The sequence below is a fragment of the Dermacentor variabilis genome, chromosome 11 (genome assembly GCF_050947875.1).
Source record: "Dermacentor variabilis isolate Ectoservices chromosome 11, ASM5094787v1, whole genome shotgun sequence".
In the NCBI taxonomy this organism is placed as follows: domain Eukaryota; kingdom Metazoa; phylum Arthropoda; class Arachnida; order Ixodida; family Ixodidae; genus Dermacentor; species Dermacentor variabilis.
The window spans coordinates 19,473,845-19,492,746 of record NC_134578.1 but is presented as its reverse complement, the minus strand read 5'-3'; the positions used below and the strand labels follow the sequence as shown (position 1 = coordinate 19,492,746).

Sequence of the window (18,902 nt, the reverse complement as noted above, 5' to 3'; positions counted from 1 at the left end):
ATTTTAACATCTTGAGTCAACAAATGTTGCGGTGCTCGTTCCCCATCACGGACACTGTACACTGGATGTTGACAAGGTGTGTTCAGACAGCATCTTCAAAGAACACGTTCAAACCGATGGGAGCGCCCCGTTCGTGGTCACTTCTGACTCGGGGCAAGCAGTGTAACGCTCTGCAGATATTATCAGATATCGGAGTATCGCAGATATGGCCTCCGATACCAACAGCGCCGCTACGTCAGATACTGGTCGATCGCGAGTGGTTTGAATTGTCAAAAGTACGTGCGGCCCCTTGAGCCTCCATCTTATCTGCAGGTAAGCCATCTCTTGGCCGAAAGCAAACGTTGCGAAGTTCGTGGTAATCTGTCATCCTAGATAATTATTTTTTTCTGCTTGCCTCTGCTGTCTACAGTAGGTATTACTAGTCACACTTGCAAAAAAAAAAACCGACTAATTACGAAGGAACCAGAAGCACTCGCTTACTGCGTTTAAGAAGGCAATAGTATAGCAACAAATGACAGCACTTCGTCGTCTGCCATTGACTCGAGATACTATAGTTTCCAGTGTTTCAATACGAACAAAAACGCATCTACTGCTATATGTGGCTACAAGTGTGCAAAAGAAATCAAGCACCGTATCAGGGTTAGCTATATCAGTTTGCTTTATCTGTGTGCCAAAATAAACTCTTACTAACGACAGTGAACGCGCAACCTGAACTGACATTTCCAAATGTCAACACAGCTTAGTTTAAGTACACCCTGACTTAGCCGAGCGGGCGTATAGGGGAATCAATAATACTTTACCGTGTGTCCCAGCTAACCTTACAGCCGAGCTGCTCAACGAACAAAAGAAGATTTAGAACACACGGTGCAAGATACAATTATGAGAGCTACGATGCTCGGTCGTCAGCGTTACGACAATTGAACACCTAAGGTCTTGAAATCGTATCCCGCACTGTGTTATAGGACACCCTATATATAATGGAGCTTGTAGCATTGGGAAAGTTCATAAATCCCTTCGCAGCTTCATTTACGATATACACCTACATTCCACCTGTTCTCTATGTTTGGTTTTGATGGCTAAGATTGCGACACTAGTCCAGCTGTCAGATATCAGCTAACACATAGAAAAAGCTACATTGTTAACTCGCTGAAAACCTTTTCTCAGCCAACGCCGCACCGACTCTGCGCAAGCTGCTCCATTTAGTCTCCTGTTGTTCAGAGCTCTAAAAGCGCCAGTCTAACGCGATATGTCTCAAGGCCATGTGCAGTGTGTGTAATTTTATAAGCCTCCATACAGTGGCGATGCCCGTAAGGTGTTAACATTAAGGAACACTTGAAGCAAAGATTTGGGGTAAGAAATGAAATGTATCTCAAGAAAAAGACTCGTACGATGCACCCAGCGGCGTTTTAAAGATCCATTTTGGGCTTTGTTGCTGCAGAAGAAAGGGAGGTCTTTCTGCTCGGTGTGTTAAAAAGATGGGGAAAATGTGAGAAGCATAGCGTTCTAAGTGTTCACGCAGGTGCCTTTGTGCATGACTACAATCTCTTCGGACAAAGCTCATGCTCGTAAGTCTATGGTCACGTGACCCAGATATCCCTTTTTTGTTTTGTTTTCTTGCCGTTGCTCCTGTCCTCTCACTTAATTTTTTTTTCTGTTTCTTCTCCTTTTTTTTTTCGTCTGCTCTTAATTCATGCGACAGTCGTCTGCTCTTTTTTCATGCGACAGTCGCCTTCATTCAGAGCGCCGGCAGAAGGCGCGCCGTCTGCGTGACAGACGAACACCCCCAAGCGGGAGGGCATTGGGCGACGTCACAAAGAATATTTCGGAGAGCAGGCGCAACAAGAATACACTAGCGGTGATTTAGCCGAAAAATCTCGCTCGCAGCTCTTGAGATCTGGTCACGTAGCATTAACCAAAGCAATTCCACTTTTTTCTCCTATTCTGTACGTTCTTTTCATATTCTCTAGTCGACGTATTGTTCCATCATTACTTATGCGGCGTAAAGCAGATACTCTTTTCTCTTCTTTGTTTATTTAAATATTTTCGACTGTGACGCAGTGGTCAAGGCACCAAGATTCAAGTTTCAAGTTTATTTGCTTTAATAATACAATTTTTCTCACAAATGTGCAAGAATCTGTTAGAACCCATAACCAAGAACCGTAGTGGCGTGTCTACCGCAAAAATACGTTACATTCTTCGACGCAGTTGTTCAGATAAAGAGACAGAACAAAGAAATCCTCTAGTAAACAAACAGTATCTCGCCGATAACGACAAAGTACAAAAATATGAGAAAATATGCATAAAAAATGTCAAACCACGCGAGCATACAGGTTTATAACATGACACAGTACGCACTTAAGGGCAAAGTAATAAACAGAACATGCATGTAAGTGAAGCAGACTGTGGCACTCTCTGTGCGGGCTTTCAAGAATGCTCTTGTGCCACAACTAATATCGTATGATGTGGCCGCGTAAATCTATTTGCGTAAAAAAAAAACTCACACCGCGAACCGAAACTTTTTTTTTCACATAAACGGGCTTCTCTGCGCGTTAGTAATCAATGTACTTCAGCGTCCTTCCCGCGCACGTACGAAACTTCAAAATGATCATTCCAACGCCGGCGTTAAAATGTCAAATCACGAACTGCACCCTGCTTAGTTGTGCTGCCGGACGAAGCGCCAGTGTTACATTTGCCATGCGCCATCGCTTCCAGAAGCATCAGGTGAAACGGTGCGCAGAACATTTGTCGAACGTCGTGTTTAAGATAGCTTTCGAAAGTTCACTCACAAAGGCCTGCCTCTGTGAGTTGAATGGACTCAAATGTCCACCGTTTATGTAAAACACTGCTTAGTGCCGTACACAGAAGCGCCATCTCTCATCACAAGCGCCATCTCTCACTCACACTCTGCCACAGAGAATTCACATTCCACACATTTTCATTTATTAGTACTCTCGGCTCCGCCGTGGCTGTTACAAAGGTGGTAGAGCGGAAAATTAACACGCAGGGTGCTCTAGCTTTCGGTTCCAAGTTACCTATTATAAAACTTTGTCCTGTTATTTTGCACTTTGCATTTACCTAGCCGGTTCTTGGCCAATGACCGGAGTGGGTAGGTGCCGGTACTTCCAAGGATCTACATGTGCTCCCACTGAACCAACAGCAAATACGTACGTTTCACCGCCAAACCATTAAAAGCGAAAGCAAGGGCTTAACACTCGCTGAATCTCATTGGACGGCGCTCTAACAGTTCCTCGGAGCGACAAGATGGCGTGAAGCAGTCGGCACGCGAGGCTACCGCGGCTACGCGGCAGAAACAGCACCCCCGCTACAGCGAAACCTCGCTATAACGTTGTTGGCGGGGTACGTGGATCAAGTGTACGCGCCGAGCGATGTAGTATATATAACGGGCAATGGCAGATGAGCGGCTATAGACTTACCAGTCGAGAAAAAAAGAAAGTAACCTGTTAATTCTCAGTTAAACTCACACGCAGACGCATTTCATTTGCCAGCAGGCAGCAAAAAAAAAAAAATATCTGGGACATTCACTTGCCGCAGCAAGCGATGACGGCACCCTCAAACTCAGCAAAGCCGCGAGCCAATGTCTCCATCAGGCCCCACATCTGTTCGAACGCCCTCATGACGGTCAACACACCGGCCGCGTCGGATACGGAAGGGCCGTCATTCACGTCGTCATCCGCGACGACGACGCTGAAGCGCTAGAATCTATGGGAGCAGGAAACACGACGTGGCTACCACGAATAATAAACTATTCGTAAATGTCCTCAATAAATAAACCGAGATCACCCATATTTTTTCAACTAATCAAGCAAGAAGAGAATATTTTTTATCTTGCTTGCATTGGAATCATTTATAAGGAGCGATTTCGGTTTTGTTTATAACACTTTCTTAGGCCTAACGTGAAGCCCCAGGCTTGCACAAGTGACCGAACTTTTACCGCTGTCCCGATAAGATAGTGATAGGCGAGAAACATATTTAAAACATGGGATTGAACTCTACATTCTGTTCAAGGTTCATCCAGTTAGCTTCATTATGAACAAAAATTGATCTCATGAAGCGCACGTCCTTCTAAGGTTTTGCAAACACTTAATCGTATCTTATGCAAGTGCTTCACTGTATAGCCGAGCTACTTTCAGACGCTTTACTACATCATAGCTTAGCACTTCTGTATACTCTCCTCTATCGGATGCATGCTCCTGTGTGCTGCGCCGGTTCCACTTCGTACAATGCGCTCTGCATTCTGAAGGTATAGTCGCTGCCCAATTCCTATAGCTATCTAAACACGTGGTTTCTTGCAGAGGCTATAGGAAGTGTTGAGTTTTCATTGAGTGAATAGGAAAATTTCATGCTCGTTTGAAAGTATACATCAAGAGAAAACGAGGAGAAAAACCGGCCGTTTCGCCAGCTTGACCAGTTCTCTACTCCGAATGCGTGTATAGCGCTCCGGGGCCTCCATTTGTAGCGATCCATCTCATTTTCCTCTCTCATGGCCATCCGTTGCGCTGAGCGACCGACGCTAGCGATAACGGTGGCACTCGATTAAGCTAGTGGAGAATGGGTGACAATAATAATAAATAAAGTTAATGGCTACAAAATACTGCTCCGAATCACTGGGGGCGCCCAAGCCGATGACAAAGGCCAAATAATAGAGGAAATGAACGATTATATTAAACGACTTCAATGATACAGTCCGGGCCCATAGCGAATGGTAAAAATTAATATAAAATGAAATGGGTCGCTACAAAGTAGAAACTTATCTCGACCGCAGTTTCACGTGCTCTATTTTTCTTTTTCGCTCACAAAGCGTTTTCAATGTGCTCGCCCGTTTCTTATACACGGCTTGCAGTTAATGCGCTCCGCCGCCTGCTGCGCTGCTTATCATATTTTTTATCTTATCTCTTGTCAACGTTGTTTGCCACCTGTTGCTTCTCGCTCTGTCGCCACCTCCTTTGTGCCCTGTCGCGTGCTGTTTTCATTGTCTGTCGCTTGCCTCTTGTGCGCGTCTGCCTCTGTCGCAGAGATAACGCAAGGACTCCTGTCGCCTTCGGCACTGGGCCAAAGCTACGCCATGAAAGACACTACGCTGCACGTGGAAAAGGGCCTTGTCTGTGGTCTGTCTGCTCGCCTATGTCGCTCGCGGCCGCCGCTTGTTGCTTTTCATGCGAAAGCATTATACGACCCCGCGAGGCAGAAAAGCCGGCGTTGCAGGCAACGAGTGGTACTAAAGAGTCGTCGTCAGGGACGACATCAGCGTCTTGTATGACGTCAGTAGTAATACAGAATTAAAGTGAGAACAAGTTAGAGCAGAAAAGCCGGCGTTGTAGGCAATGAGTGGTACTACAGAGTCATCGTCAGGGACGACATCAGCGTCTTGTATGACGTCAGTAGTAATACAGAATTAAAGTGAGAACAAGTTAGAGCAAGGTGGACTTGAGGTGGAGTTCAGTGAATTAAGGTGAAGTAAAGTGAATGAAGGTGGATCAAGGTAGGTTAAGGGTAATACAGATTACAGCAAGATGGATTGAAGCGGATTAAGGTTGGAACAAATTAGACCAAAGTGAATTAAGGTGGGTTAAGGCGGGCTAAGGTGCATTAAAGTGGATTAAGGTGGATTAAGGTTTGTACAAAATAGAGCAAGATGGATTCAGGTGGAGCTGTGAACGACACGTGGCATTGTACGACGTCACGTATCGTAGACGTAACCAACTAATTAGAGAAGTCATAATGCTTTCGCATTCAAATCACGTAAGGATACTAAAGTGACTGACACATTTTTTTTTTTTTGCACATCGTGCTTAGAGCACGCTTGACGCTTGGGCGCGCGCTTGACGCTTGAGCACGTGCTCAAACGCACGGAAGGCAGACACAAGGAGATACTTAAATGAGTACTAAATAGCAGCACCAAAACAGGTTGCTCTGGCGTAGTATTCTTCTACGTATTCTTTCATTTATTTTACGGAGAAAGATTGCTTATTAATCCTTTCTGGTATAAGTTTATTACCTAATGACCGAAAAATTTTGTATGGGAATCTGAACTTTGTCGATCAAGTGCGCATAATATATAATTTCTACAGGAAAAAAATAAAGGAAAAATAAAATTATTCCTGGAGGTTTTGGCAATGAATCGAATGTTTTTTCTCGTGAACTGCCAACAACTCAAGGTGTTGTAAGCAGCATGTGGTTCTTAAGACTTCGAAATGCACGATCATAATGGTGCGAAATGTGGCCCCAGAAGATTTGAAAAAATATTTTCGTGTCACTCAAGGTAGGTTACATGCATTAGGCAGCAGGCTATACAAAAGCTACAGCACAAAGGCCTAACCTCAGCGGGATGCGACGCATGGACATTTTGTGAAATATCAGGGAGAGTCGCATTTATCTGCGGCACGGTGTCGACAAATTACGCAGTTATTGTTGCTCACATTCAAATTTCTAAAAATAGTTTTGTCGTTAGCTACTTCATGATGCAGCGGAAAAACGCAGGAAAGAGTTAAGGGACACGTGCGTGCATCAGCGATTTGTATCGCTTTCGCTACTGTGTTTTGTGCTTTTGCGCTCTGCTTGTTCTGTTTCCAAAATGCCTGCACCAACCACTCCATGTTGCGATGCTCTTAAAGACCCTTCCTTTCTTTGTTCTCGTCGCAGCTTAAATCAGCTATTCAATTATTCAAGTATACCCATGAAAACCCTCAGATAACTCTGTATTACATACAGCAAGGGGTAGGATGTCAACGGTTGCACAATTTATGACAAGAAAGCTACGCAGGTAGGCACTTAGTAGCGTTGGGTTGCATTGTCAGCCTAAAATAGCCTAGAGCATTAAGTAACTAGTTATTACAAAGGGTCGGGAGTACCTTAACCAACAGGCAATAACGGTCACCTTTAAAATATATGAAACATATATACAGGGACTGGGTGCTAAGCAAGAAAGAGTGAAACGCCACTATATATATATATATATATATATATATATATATATATATATATATATATATATATATATATATATATATATATATAAGAGCCTTCCTTCTTATATCTCTACACATCTGATATCTCTGCCTATTTCTCGCTTTCTTCCTCTCTCTCCCTGTCACCACCGCCACCGTCCGGCACTGTCATGCTCACTGGTCGCCCATTTGCCCCTGCGGCCAACGTCATACATCTATATATCTATCTGCCCTATCTAACTATATCTCGCTTTGCCCAAGCCTTCCTTCGTATACCTCTACACATCTGATATCTCCGCCTATCGCTCGCTTTCTGTCTCTCTCTCTCTCACTGCCGCCACCGTCCGGCACTGTCATGCTCACTGGTCGCCATTTTGCCCCCGCGGCCAACGCAGCACCCATCGGCAAGCTCAACGGCATGGCGCCGGTCAACGTGCTGCCGACGACGAGCGACGAGCCGACGTCGCCGGTCATCGACTGCGTGCTGACGCCGTGGTCTCAGTGGGGGCCCTGCTCCAAGACGTGCGGCAACGGCCGTAGGGAGCGACGGCGCATGATCAAGCTGAACCCGCAGAACGGGGGCAAGGCGTGTCCCAAGCGACTGGTCCAGAGACGAAAGTGCAAGGAGAACCCGCCGTGCCGTAAGCACTGCGTTCGTTAATTGCTCGCCCGATTATTCACCGCCGAAAGACGCTTTTCTCGACACAAATGAGTTGAGCTACCCCTAGGGAGACTCAACGCTGACGTGGAGCTTTCTTTCTGAAGGCAGGGTCTTCTTTGCTGACTTCACGTGAATTTGGCGTATCTGGGATCTGGCTATCTTGTGACCTGTTAACAAAGCGGTCGATTTCGTTAATGTAGCGTGCCGTACAAACCTGAAAAATATATCAAAATGTAGGTCTCAATGAGACAACAAGCGACAATTATAGCGAAGAAGGTGAAATTAACCGCACGGCCGTAGTTAGCGTCACTACAGTGAAAAATTACCCACGTTACATCGTAGGCTGCGCTATCTCCGCGATCAACCCGTCGCATCTATTGGTAAAAAAAAAGAAAGGTGTGTCGACCAAAGTCGACGCAGAAGAAGACAATTTCGACGTACATGCTCCTAAAAAAGATGAAGAAACCGAATGAAACAAACCCGACATGAGTAACGGAAATAGAGGTTCCGGGGGAAAACATTTTAAATGGGAGATCTGACAATAGAACGGAGAAATTAATGTGAATAATTCCAAATTATCGCGCAATTGTGCAGAATTGCATCGCCTTTGTTGCCCCTATTTAAGTACCTACATATACCATGTACGTTAACCTTGGCCGGTATAACGTATTGCTCGTACTCTCCATTTGGGCGTAGCGCCCGCCCATATGGGCTGGACTCGAACCATTCTGACCTATCATAGAAGGCTAATGGCCGATTTCAAATAAAAACTGATTGGAATAGTTTGACGTTATACCAGCCCTTCTTTCGCGTCGACATTGGTCGACACATTTTTTTTTAGTTGCATCCATTGATGTTTTCAGTTAATTATGGTCTGCAGCAATATTGTACACCGTTGCCTTTCGTTTCCGTTAACACGCCTATAAACTCGTTCTTACCGGGATTCCTAAAGGGACAATACAAAGTGGCACCAAATATTTTTTTTTTCAGTTTCAAGTTTATTCATCATACCTTGGTGGTGAAACTTACTTCAGGAAAGTTAATACAAATTGTGTGCAAACACTGTACAGCCCCTTAGGCAAAGATTAGTAGTGGGCCATTCTTTCAAGAACAATTTCAAGGACACACTTTAAAGTTTGAATAACAGCTCAAGGGCAGCAGAGCGGACAGGAGAGAGAACAGGGCGCTCTGTTCTCTCTTGTATCCCTTCTGATTTCCTTGAGCTGTTATACAAACTTTAAAGCATGCTTTACCAACAAGCCCAATCCTACGCCCTTCTTAATCAATTTTCTTCAAAGAGCAGCTCAAGTACCTCCTTTTTCACTTATTAAACCTGAAGAACTTGCTTGCTATAGCGCAGGAAACAAAGGCCAAAGTGTGTCCGTCTTCAATGTCTTGCCAGAAACGCAGCGTTGGTACGGACTTCACAAACTTCCAAATCTGTTCGCTCTCTTGGGGAAGTTTAGGTGCGCGAAATTTCTTCGAAATTTCCTACGTCGATTGCCTGGTTATTTTCCAGTGCAACCGAGGCACAGTTGAATACTCCATGTCGTCATTTTAGTGCAAGAAATTGAATGTGGCGTTGTCATCCCTCTCTAATTTTTATGCCCGTTTTCTAGCTTAACGATCCGAAAATCAAAGTAAGACTGACTTTTCTTTCTGCATTCTCGAAAACATAACTGAGTGAATGCTCTTTTTATTTCAATTCCATCGCTGCCTCAGCGGAAACAAAGGAACCGAGAAAAGGTATGCCTGTGTGGTCGATGTGGTGTCCAGAGCTTATTCTCTGTTATAATGCCGATTTATCCGACATGCCTTCAGGGAAGAAAGACCGCAACAAAGGTGAGCCCCTTTAGAAGCTGCCCTTCCACAGATCCCTGTTGCACAGACTACTTTTGTCGCGTTTCACTGCTAAGTTGCGCTCGCCTAAGCGTTGCTTATAACGGTGTCACACAAGGGTTGCAATTACGGTTGGTCCGTATTTGGATGTCCTGCTTTTATTCGTCGCCACCGGAATGCATTGAAAGTGACGAGCGCAAAAGGTGTTCAGATAAGAAAGAACGCGGGATGCGCGTTATTCAGTTGGTAATTACATTTGGTCACGCATTGAAACAGAAAGTTCTATGAGCAGAATTCTCCAACACGAAATCTATTGGCCATTTTCAAGAATACATACAACCATTACGTCTCGGCACTCTCTCTAACAGGAAAGAAAAAGAGACTATAATCTCTAAGGTGCGACATTTAGTCACTTTCTCAACTATGTGTGGTACATCTCTAATCATTGATCATTCTTCTGAATCGCTTAAATTTATTTGGATTTTATCCGACCGTGAGAAACAGTTACCTTCGCAATGCCTTTTCATTGCGATAACAATTATATGGACACTCCAGGCGCATTTATGCCATCGGCGTCGCCGTCAGGTTTCGTATAAAGTCCAAGGGCAATAAAATCGTCGCCGCGCGCCGTATGCTGTACGTGCGAGTGAAAGCGTGCGAGGATGAGCCGGCGATCGCGGCTTAATCTCACGCACGCAACGGAGAAAAGCGGGGAGGAAGCGCGCCGCCTTCCGTCGCGCGCAAGGCTTCGGTGGGAGGGTGCGAAGGGAGGGGAGGGCGCCTTCTACTCCGGGCAGCCCGTGCGCCCAGGTGCATTCGGCCGGACCGCTGTATATCTTGAAAGTGGTCTGCGACGGGTACAGAGTTCACGCTGCGTTGTGTTTTCGCGGCTTAGTTCGCGTTGATGCGAGCGGCAGCACGAAGGTCAATTCGCTCGCTGCTGCTGCCGCGTTACCTCACTTCAGCGTTTTGACAGCGAGGTTCCGCGGTTATCGAGTGAGATGTGCTCATGTTGGCTTGTGCGGACATGGCACCATGCTTGTTAATTCAGTTAGCATGCCTATGTTGACACCGATACGGTCGATAAAGCTACCATAACTACTTCGTATAGCTGTCCACTAACTTGCTATCGTAACCGATGCTTCGCATTTCGGGCGAAACTGCGACATTTCTTTTTTCGCTGCGTTGAGGAACTGACTCGTTCGTGAACTGACTCTTGGCCCCACTTTCTGTTCACAACTTCCAGCGGTGGACTGCATGCTGACGCCGTGGAGCGAGTGGCGTCCCTGCTCTAAGACTTGTGGGCCAGGTGCAGTGCAGGAGCGACATCGCACCATCAAGCGGCACCCGAAGAACGGCGGATCCAGCTGTGACGCCACTTTCGAACGGCGCTACTGCACGCTCCCACCGTGCGACTACCGCCAACGCTAGCCACCGGGAAGGCCGCTGGGCCTTCCCCCCCGCAGCGGGACGGCGCACTAACATGGTCAGTGCAATCATGTCCCATAGTGCGAAGAAGGGGTAAGGCGTGCTAGACACGGACACAAGAGATAGTCTTCAGTTGATATTTGGCGTTCGTGCTGTCCACTACTTCTCTCCTCTTGTGTCCGTGTCTGCACGCTTGAACCCTTCTTTGCATTATGAATTCTTACCAACTAGCTCAGCTTTCTGTTGTTCTATGCAATCATGTCGCAACTCGCAAGCACCATGTGTCTTACAAAAGGACCGCAACTCCAAATATACACAGAAGGAAAGTAAACAGTCCTAATGTATCTGAAAACGGTTTATGCACACAAATGGTGTCATGAGACACGACTAAGCCTTGGAATTAGGCCATGAAAATCGCCGCGTCTTCGACAGCTTGAGCAGCAGATGGCGGTTTCCCTTCGTTGCGTTCAGAGGGCGTTAGTTGTTGTGCTCTGCGTATGCACATGTACAGAGCGCGGAGAGGCAACGTAAGAATCAAAGGAGGATGCTTGATCCCCCGGCCATCCTGAATTGTCGGGTTGGGTGTCGTCCTTTGCATCGCTTAACATGTATACTGTTTTAAATACTGTCATAGCATTGTATACACAGTTACCGTATCCACCGGTTCCCCCAATAAGAGTCGTTCATGAGTAGCATGAAGACATGTGTAGTTTTCAGGGTGACGTTTTATTAGGCCCATTTACGTCAAAGTTGAACGTTGAGGAATCTGTGAAAGCGGTTGATTGGACCCTCTGTCATCGGTGTCTTTGTCTTTGTCCGCAGTGCCAAACCGAAAGTTACCTGGTACGAGTACTTCAAGACGCCACCCGACACGACTGCACACATATCGCCCGGGCCTTCGACCTCTATCCAGTCTCTCTTTCGACCACCACGCACACTTCACGAATCGACTACCGCTTCTGCTGTCACGCTGCTGCGTAGTGCTGCTATAGAACGCTGCTCTTAGACCGCAGAGCTCTGTAGGCTTACTCGAATTCAGTTGTTCCCTTGAAGATGCATCTCTCAACGCTGGTTAGCGCTGTTTTGCTGTTTCTAAGATAGCTAACGAAGAAGAAAACGGTGCTGAGAAAAACAAAGAAACCTGCTCCATGGCATCAAGCTCCTTCTCGCCGACTTAACACTACTACACTACTGCTGCTGCTACTCATCTACGTTGCACAAGGTCACCGCACCACGTGACTCCTGCTCCGCGCGTTCGCTGATTTTGCTGTTCCTTTTATCTTTATGCCAAGGTCGGCGCGACGCTGTAGATAGACGTAAGGCTGCTTTTTAGGGCACAATCGCGTTTCACTGATCGTGGAATGCGTCTACCAAAGAACGACGTCGAGTGTACGTGTGAACAGAACGACGAGCTTCCATGTACATGCGAGGCTCAGCGAAAGCCCGGCAGTTGCCTCAAAAACTGAGGCCAGAACAATAGTAAGCGAGCAGTACTGCTGCCGCTGCTCGCTCTTGTTCGAAGTAATTGTTAGTAATAATCCAGTGTTCGTATAAAAGAGTGTACGCAGTTGTACAAAGAGAGCCCCGGTGAAGTTACGTGTTATGATCATTAAGAAACCTACTCGTGTGATTACTAATAGCTCATGCGTTATGTCGTTAGGCTTTCTGAGCTCTTCGAGCGTGCGTTGTAAATATTTCTTGCACCAATTTGCTGGTCTGAAAACGAGATCGTTACAAGCTGACGGCCGATATAAGTTCCTCGACAAGCGTATGTCACGTGAGCTTCCCGTTGAAGAAAGTAAGGCGCGAAGAAACGTCTACCCTAATTTCTGCATATTTCCTAAACTACTGCACCAATGCTTCGAGAAAGAAGAATGACCTCGGCATGTTGCGGTACCGCAAGGCTCAGTGTTTATGATGGACTGGTCACATAGATATCTGGTCGTTAGCACTGTCGACATGACAGCACATATTTACGGCTTACTTCTTGAAGCATCTAAATAAAGCAGGAACCCTTTGTACATGCAAATTTTCACTATATTCAGCTATTATAAGCGCCTTCGACACAAAACTACATATGCTCTTTCGCACGAGGTTCGCGCGTCCAGCTTTTTCTGGAGAAATTCTCTCCGGTCGCGTCACAACTGTTCATGTTTCATGAGAATTCTCACGCTGGTGAATGGTTAAGAAAGACTAAGATCATTTCACAAACCTGTTAGCCACTGCGCTCAGGACTTTAGGTTTTCCCGCTTCCTACGAGAAGGCCTCTGCGGAATATACAGGCGTGCTGAAGTCAAAGTACTTTGCGATCATCTAATAACAACTGGGCTTCAATGAGCCAGTAGTCAAAATGATTTTTTTTTTTTTTTGCGGTTTCTGGAGACACGTGTAGCAAATCTCCGGAGGCGCGAGATACGGGTTCACATCCTTATCTTACTTGGAGCTCATGATCTGGTGTTACCGGCCATTAGACAAATCGATTCTATACATTTTATATTGCAAATTATGAATGAATTCAAATCTTGGGATCCCACTACTGCCTTCCGAAAAAATATTTACGTTTCGGTCGACGTCTTACTATAGGACCTCTCAACAAATTGTAGCACACTGGGACATGGGACATCATTAACGATTTTCTCAGTGTTCAACTTTTCGCCATGAAAAGAATGCGAAGGGGGAAAAAATTGACGACCCGTACGGGATAACACGCTTGTGCGTGACTTCCCAAGAGCTCCAGCGGAAACGTTTTCATCGAAAGCTTGTATCGTGCGCCTCAATTCAAAAACGACGAGGCTGAAAGCAAGAACTTAATTGCCGCATGGTTATCCGTCGGTGTGCCGCATTACTTTCAAAAACATGCGTCCTGCGGCTCATTCGTAATTCACGAGACGCTGTCGGACGCTTCGCAGACCACATCTAAGCTTCGTGCCAGTAGCCTTTGTCTCTGACGTACGCGTCGTAGAACTTGCAGCACTGCAAAGGTCCTCCCACTGTATCCCGGTGTTCTCTGTATTCTAAGTCCCGTCGTTCATGGCATGACCCTGGGATGTCTCAAGCCAAAAGAACATCGGCCGCTTTGCCCGGTCATTGCCATTTCCACGTCTTCCGAACGCGCCTTCGAAGGTGACCACGGCTGTTTTCGAGTTGGTCAGAGGCAGCTAAGAAAAGAAGGCTTCTTTTTCAAGCGGCTTTCGCATCTCAGCATTTATCTATCTCTTTCTGTGTGTATACATGTTTATCCTGTAAACGCAACTGAACTAAACATAGGTGGTGCCTTTATGAAAACGAGAAAAAAAAAAATATCATTCGCATCCTCGTTGCCCCGTTTCAGTTCCTCAATTTCTTTTCTCTTCCCTTTTGAGGGGTTGTCGAAGTTGCGCGCAATTGCGTCTCAGAACTATGAAGGTTGGACAGATTTTTGACGCTCAGGGATGCTATGCTGCGCGAAAAGCTATCGTGCAACTTGGCCTCCAAGCTGAGGGCACAGCGAACTGCATACACTAAGGTGCTTCGCATCAAGCAAAGAATCAACGGAGATCGCTTGACACAGCCAGAAAAAAAAAAGAATCCTCGAAATTAAGATAATTATTTTGCACGCGCAAGTGTCTTTCGTTTGCGGAGTAGTTGACAAAAACAAAAAGCTTTTATCAACGGCAAATGTCAGCTTCGTCTGCGCTACACCCAGCCCGCGTTCAAGATAACGAAGTGGACGAAACGCCAGAACTGTATCGTTAAATTGGCAACACTTGAAACATTCGTAAGAATAAGATAGTTTATTGAAGAGTGAGAAGGAGATGTAATTTTCGACTGCGTGAGCTTTGTGGGACTAAGTGCAGACTAAGGCTGCACTGGGAAGGTAAATCACTTTTCAGCTAAACTTCGGCAGAGCAGCTGGCGCCATCCGGTGGAGCCGGCGTTAATCTTGCCGTGCTAAGACACATCAACAGGCTTTCTGGTATCGTGAAAGAAAAGCAATCCGCCTCATGCTGTCAAGATGATGTGCTTACTGTAACAATACGTGAACAAAATCTTGAGGTATTTGACAGAACAGGTCACTTATGACCATATAAGCCATATTTTCCCAGGAAACTTCGTTAAATCGGGATACAACGACTTTACTTCGTTCCTCCGAGGCTTTCAATGCATTACGCTTTATGGATATGTGTCAAAAATTGAGAGCACTTATTTAGGTTGAAAATATCTTATGTATAGTTTTGTTAACACTATGTTTCATGTTCTTCGACATCTTATGTCGACGCTGAAGCGCATTCTTTATCGGCAAAGTTGAACATTGCCTCCACTCCAGTAGCCTCTCACGTTCCTTCAAATCGATCTCCCGAGGTTCTTGTGGTTGCTGCGAAGGCCTTGTTTTTTCTGTGTGTGGTGTTTAATAACTTTAGTCAGAACGATTGTAGCAGGTGAGTGTCGTCGTTTCGCATAGCTTTCGAAGTGGTGTCACTGTTCTCCTGTTGTGAAGCAAAATGATTATTTTCCTGTCTGTTTGCCCAGCGCTCGAAGCTTGTATATCCTGTCGCACAACTGTCGACGACATCGGACGCTATGAGGCGCAACTTCTTGTCTTGTTATTTTTTTCCGAGTCCTAACGGTTTTCTCGAGACGGTGCCCGAAACACAGAAGCATGCGTAGAATTGAGGCACAGCGTAAAATTTGCCTGCAAACATGATCTAGGAGAGGTGAGTGACAAAATAACATAAAAATAACACCGCCGACTAGCGTGGTTTACGATGCATACTTACATATGTGCAATTTTTTTGTTGAGATGCCATGTCTCCACTCAACTTGTGTTCATTGCAAGATCACATTTTCGGGAACTCAGACGCGATTTGTCATTCACAGAACAAAATTTCAGAAATTGTGATTCAATACGTTCAACTGAAGTAATCCTCCTCTCGATGTCATCTTTCTTACGTTAGCAAAAACTTTCGAAGAAAAACAAGCACCAGCCCCACAAAAGAAATAATGACTAACTTGTCACTCGAAAAAAAAAATCACCTCAGGGTTACACTGCGAGTATGCCGAAGTTTCTGTTGCCACAAGCGCTTGACACTGGTGGTTGTGCCAATTTTTTTCTTACGTTGTTTCTTGTCGTCCTGTCTATGCCTAGCCAGAGCGACTGTACAGTTAGATCATTGTTAATCAGATGCAATATTTCATAAAATAAAATTTCTCTCGAGGAAAGAAAGTGTGATGACTTTTTTGCACCGCTGGTCTGGAAAGCGAGTTTGTAACGCTCACTAGCGTTCCAACTCGTGAGACTTGCTTCGTTTGCTTATTTATTGAAGAGTTGCGGATACTACGTGTAGCACTCGATAATTTTTTTTTGCAACCGTATCACCCACACAGCACGCACCGCGATATATCGCCTTTAAGTCCACATTTCTGGGTCTCCTGCCACCGATCTCCAACACCGAGCCTCAATACCGATGCTTATATGCCTTAATGTCCTGGCGTTCCACAATCAACATATCATCCTCAAATAAAATCAAGTCATTTTATGCATTCACAACCCTTAAAAGGGATTTCTTTCTAATGCGTGTCTGCAGTTTGCATGGCGGTAAGTGTAGCGGATGTACTGGAGAACCACCATCACGGTAAGCAATGTGCATTTACCTACACCTTCCACTCCATTAGGAGTTAATTACCAAGGAGTCATTAGGGTGCATTAGTAGTGGTAGCACGTGACTTACGACGGATACGAAGAGTAGGCGTTCGGAACTGCAGTGAGAACCACGCGATGTGCAAGGCAGAGTGACTGTCGTTATTCTCCTCACCGCGCGCGCGCGCGCACACTCTCTAAACTTCATCCTCGCCAGCGCTCAGACAGTACTGGTCATCAATAGCACTGTGGCGCCACCACAGGTACTCTGCCTATAAAGACGGAGTCTTACCATTGGACGCGTTTTCAAGACGCTGGCGAAGGGTGCCGTTGGAAACGCAACGGCTTCATCTGCTCCTATAGGACTGAGTTGAACAGGCAGGGGGAGATGGCACGTCCTTGGTTAACCTCCTTACCTTTCCCTCTTTTGTTTCTCTCTCTTTATCTCTCTCGCCCTCTCTGCCTGTATAACTCGAGTCTAAGATCAGATGAAGCAGCACACAATAATGTAAAGAGGAAGAAATGGACTAAACGCAGCAGGCAGATATCCGGCTTGTGGTGGTATAGTTTCCAGGAAAGCATCTTTCAAACAGTCGACGGACGCGACATCGTCATTGCTCTTTAATATGTAGCGTGAAAGTCTTTTCGCCGCGTGAAACCACGACGTAGCGAAAACGACGCGATAGAGATATGTAAAGGAACCGGAGACTGTCCTTCTTTAAGGTCTCTAGATATAGACTTTACATCCCCTGCGGCCCATACATCCCCACACTGCTCCGAATCCTGTCGAATGCGCCATTGTAAGCGAGAGAAGCAGACAAGAGGGTGTCCCTGCGATCGCCTGCTTTCTTCTCACGTCTTCTTGCGCCCGCCGTGCGAGCGACTACGCCCAAGTGCCGTTTCTCTCTTCATTACACTAGATATAAAAATACATGTTTTATCTATAGGAACCTTATCTTTATCCTCCCCCTCACGCACCCTCTAAACGTCTTCCTCGCCACCGCTCAGGCGATATTTGTCGTCACCGGCACTGGGGCAAAACCACACCACCAATAAAGACAGGAATCCTTGCCAACCATCTTGGAGCGTGGCAGGCAGCTCACAGTAGACTACGCAAAGGGAGGACAAACGGACATGGCACACCGCTGTGCCTGTCGTGCCAGTTTCTTCTCCTTTTGTGTCGTGTACCGTCAACGCCTCTTAAACAAATTAGTGCACCGATTCCCACATTCTAAGATGATTGTTCACCATCTCGCCCAGCTGTCGACTTTGCTGAGCCTTGCGAGCGTTAAGTATCAGACGGGCCAGCGCACCACCCGTCGCAATAGCTAAGTGACCTTGGCGTTCGGCTCCTGAGAACGAGGTCGATGGTTCGACTCCCGCCCACAGCGGCCGCGTTCCAGCGGAGGCTGATCAAAAAAATTAAATGCACATTTGTTACGGTTTGAGTGCTCGGTAAACACGCTCACGTTGTTAAAATTAATCCGTAGCCCTTCACGACGGCCTTCTTTGTAATCGCCGGGTTGTTTTGAGTCATTATACTCTATCAACCAAACGAAACGCGCATGCGGCGACATGATGTCGGCAGGAGCGATGTGCCATGAACTCTCTCTCTCTCTTTGTGTGTGTGTGTGGACCCATCCCGAAGTCTGTGAGTTTCCCGACTCCAGTCTGAGACGAATATATAGAAAAATCCACTTCGAAAGCGAATTCAATATCGCGTATTTCTTTTTAGTTCCAAATGGAAGTAGGATACAAAAGTTGCTTGTGGTCCGTTTGGTTAAAAAGTATTACGACAACCGTACGTTCCCACCGCTGAGAAGCTTATAAATTATGAACTGAAAGTGGCCTTATCTGGTGCAGCGTGGAAATAACAGCGATATGTCAAAGCAACAGCACGTAGTGTGTTGTATTGGTTGAACGAGCTATGTGTGATAACTACAGCACCGCACTCTGGTTAAAGAGGTTACAAACTTGTTAATTGGGAAAAGAAAACGAAAATTCATCGACGATTATGACACTCCTAACGCGAAATTCGAGCCCAGCTCTATACGTGTTTTCATATCGCGATATATTGACTGGCGCGCACAATCATCTCGTGTGGCACGTTGCGAACGGAGGGAAATGCGGCGCCACTGCCTCGCTACCATCGCCGCAAGCCCCACCGCACGCTTGCGGTCGCGCGAAAAATTGCACGTATCCAGCACTTGTGCAGAAATTACCATTTACACTGTGTGCACATTGTATACCTTACACATTGTAAACCGAAATTTGTGCACAAGTGTTTGATACGCGCAACCTTTCGCGCGACCGCACGCGTGCGGTGCGGCTTGCGGCGATGGGCGGCTCGACCGTAAATCGGCCCTAATCGGGAGACCGCGAGAGGCAGCGC

The 18,902-nt window shown here is 46.1% G+C and overlaps 1 protein-coding gene across 4 annotated transcripts in view; it reads left to right on the top strand.

Annotated features, from left to right (window-relative positions):
- Positions 1-16,096, top strand: part of LOC142563541 (spondin-1-like) — a 190,892-nt gene extending 174,796 nt beyond the window's left edge. Inside the window, exons 13-16 of one of the 4 annotated variants that reach the window (XM_075674089.1) lie at positions 5,034-5,126; positions 7,361-7,606; positions 10,712-10,951; positions 11,716-16,096. In XM_075674089.1, the coding sequence (XP_075530204.1) occupies positions 5,034-5,126; positions 7,361-7,606; positions 10,712-10,896 (524 nt within the window). In that variant the 3' untranslated portion in view covers positions 10,897-10,951; positions 11,716-16,096. Of the gene's footprint in view, positions 1-5,033; positions 5,127-7,360; positions 7,607-9,348; positions 9,526-10,711; positions 10,952-11,715 lie in introns of those variants that run through there. The other 3 variants (XM_075674093.1, XM_075674092.1, XM_075674090.1) reach the window with 3 other exon arrangements.
- Positions 16,097-18,902: the final 2,806 nt, after the last annotated feature.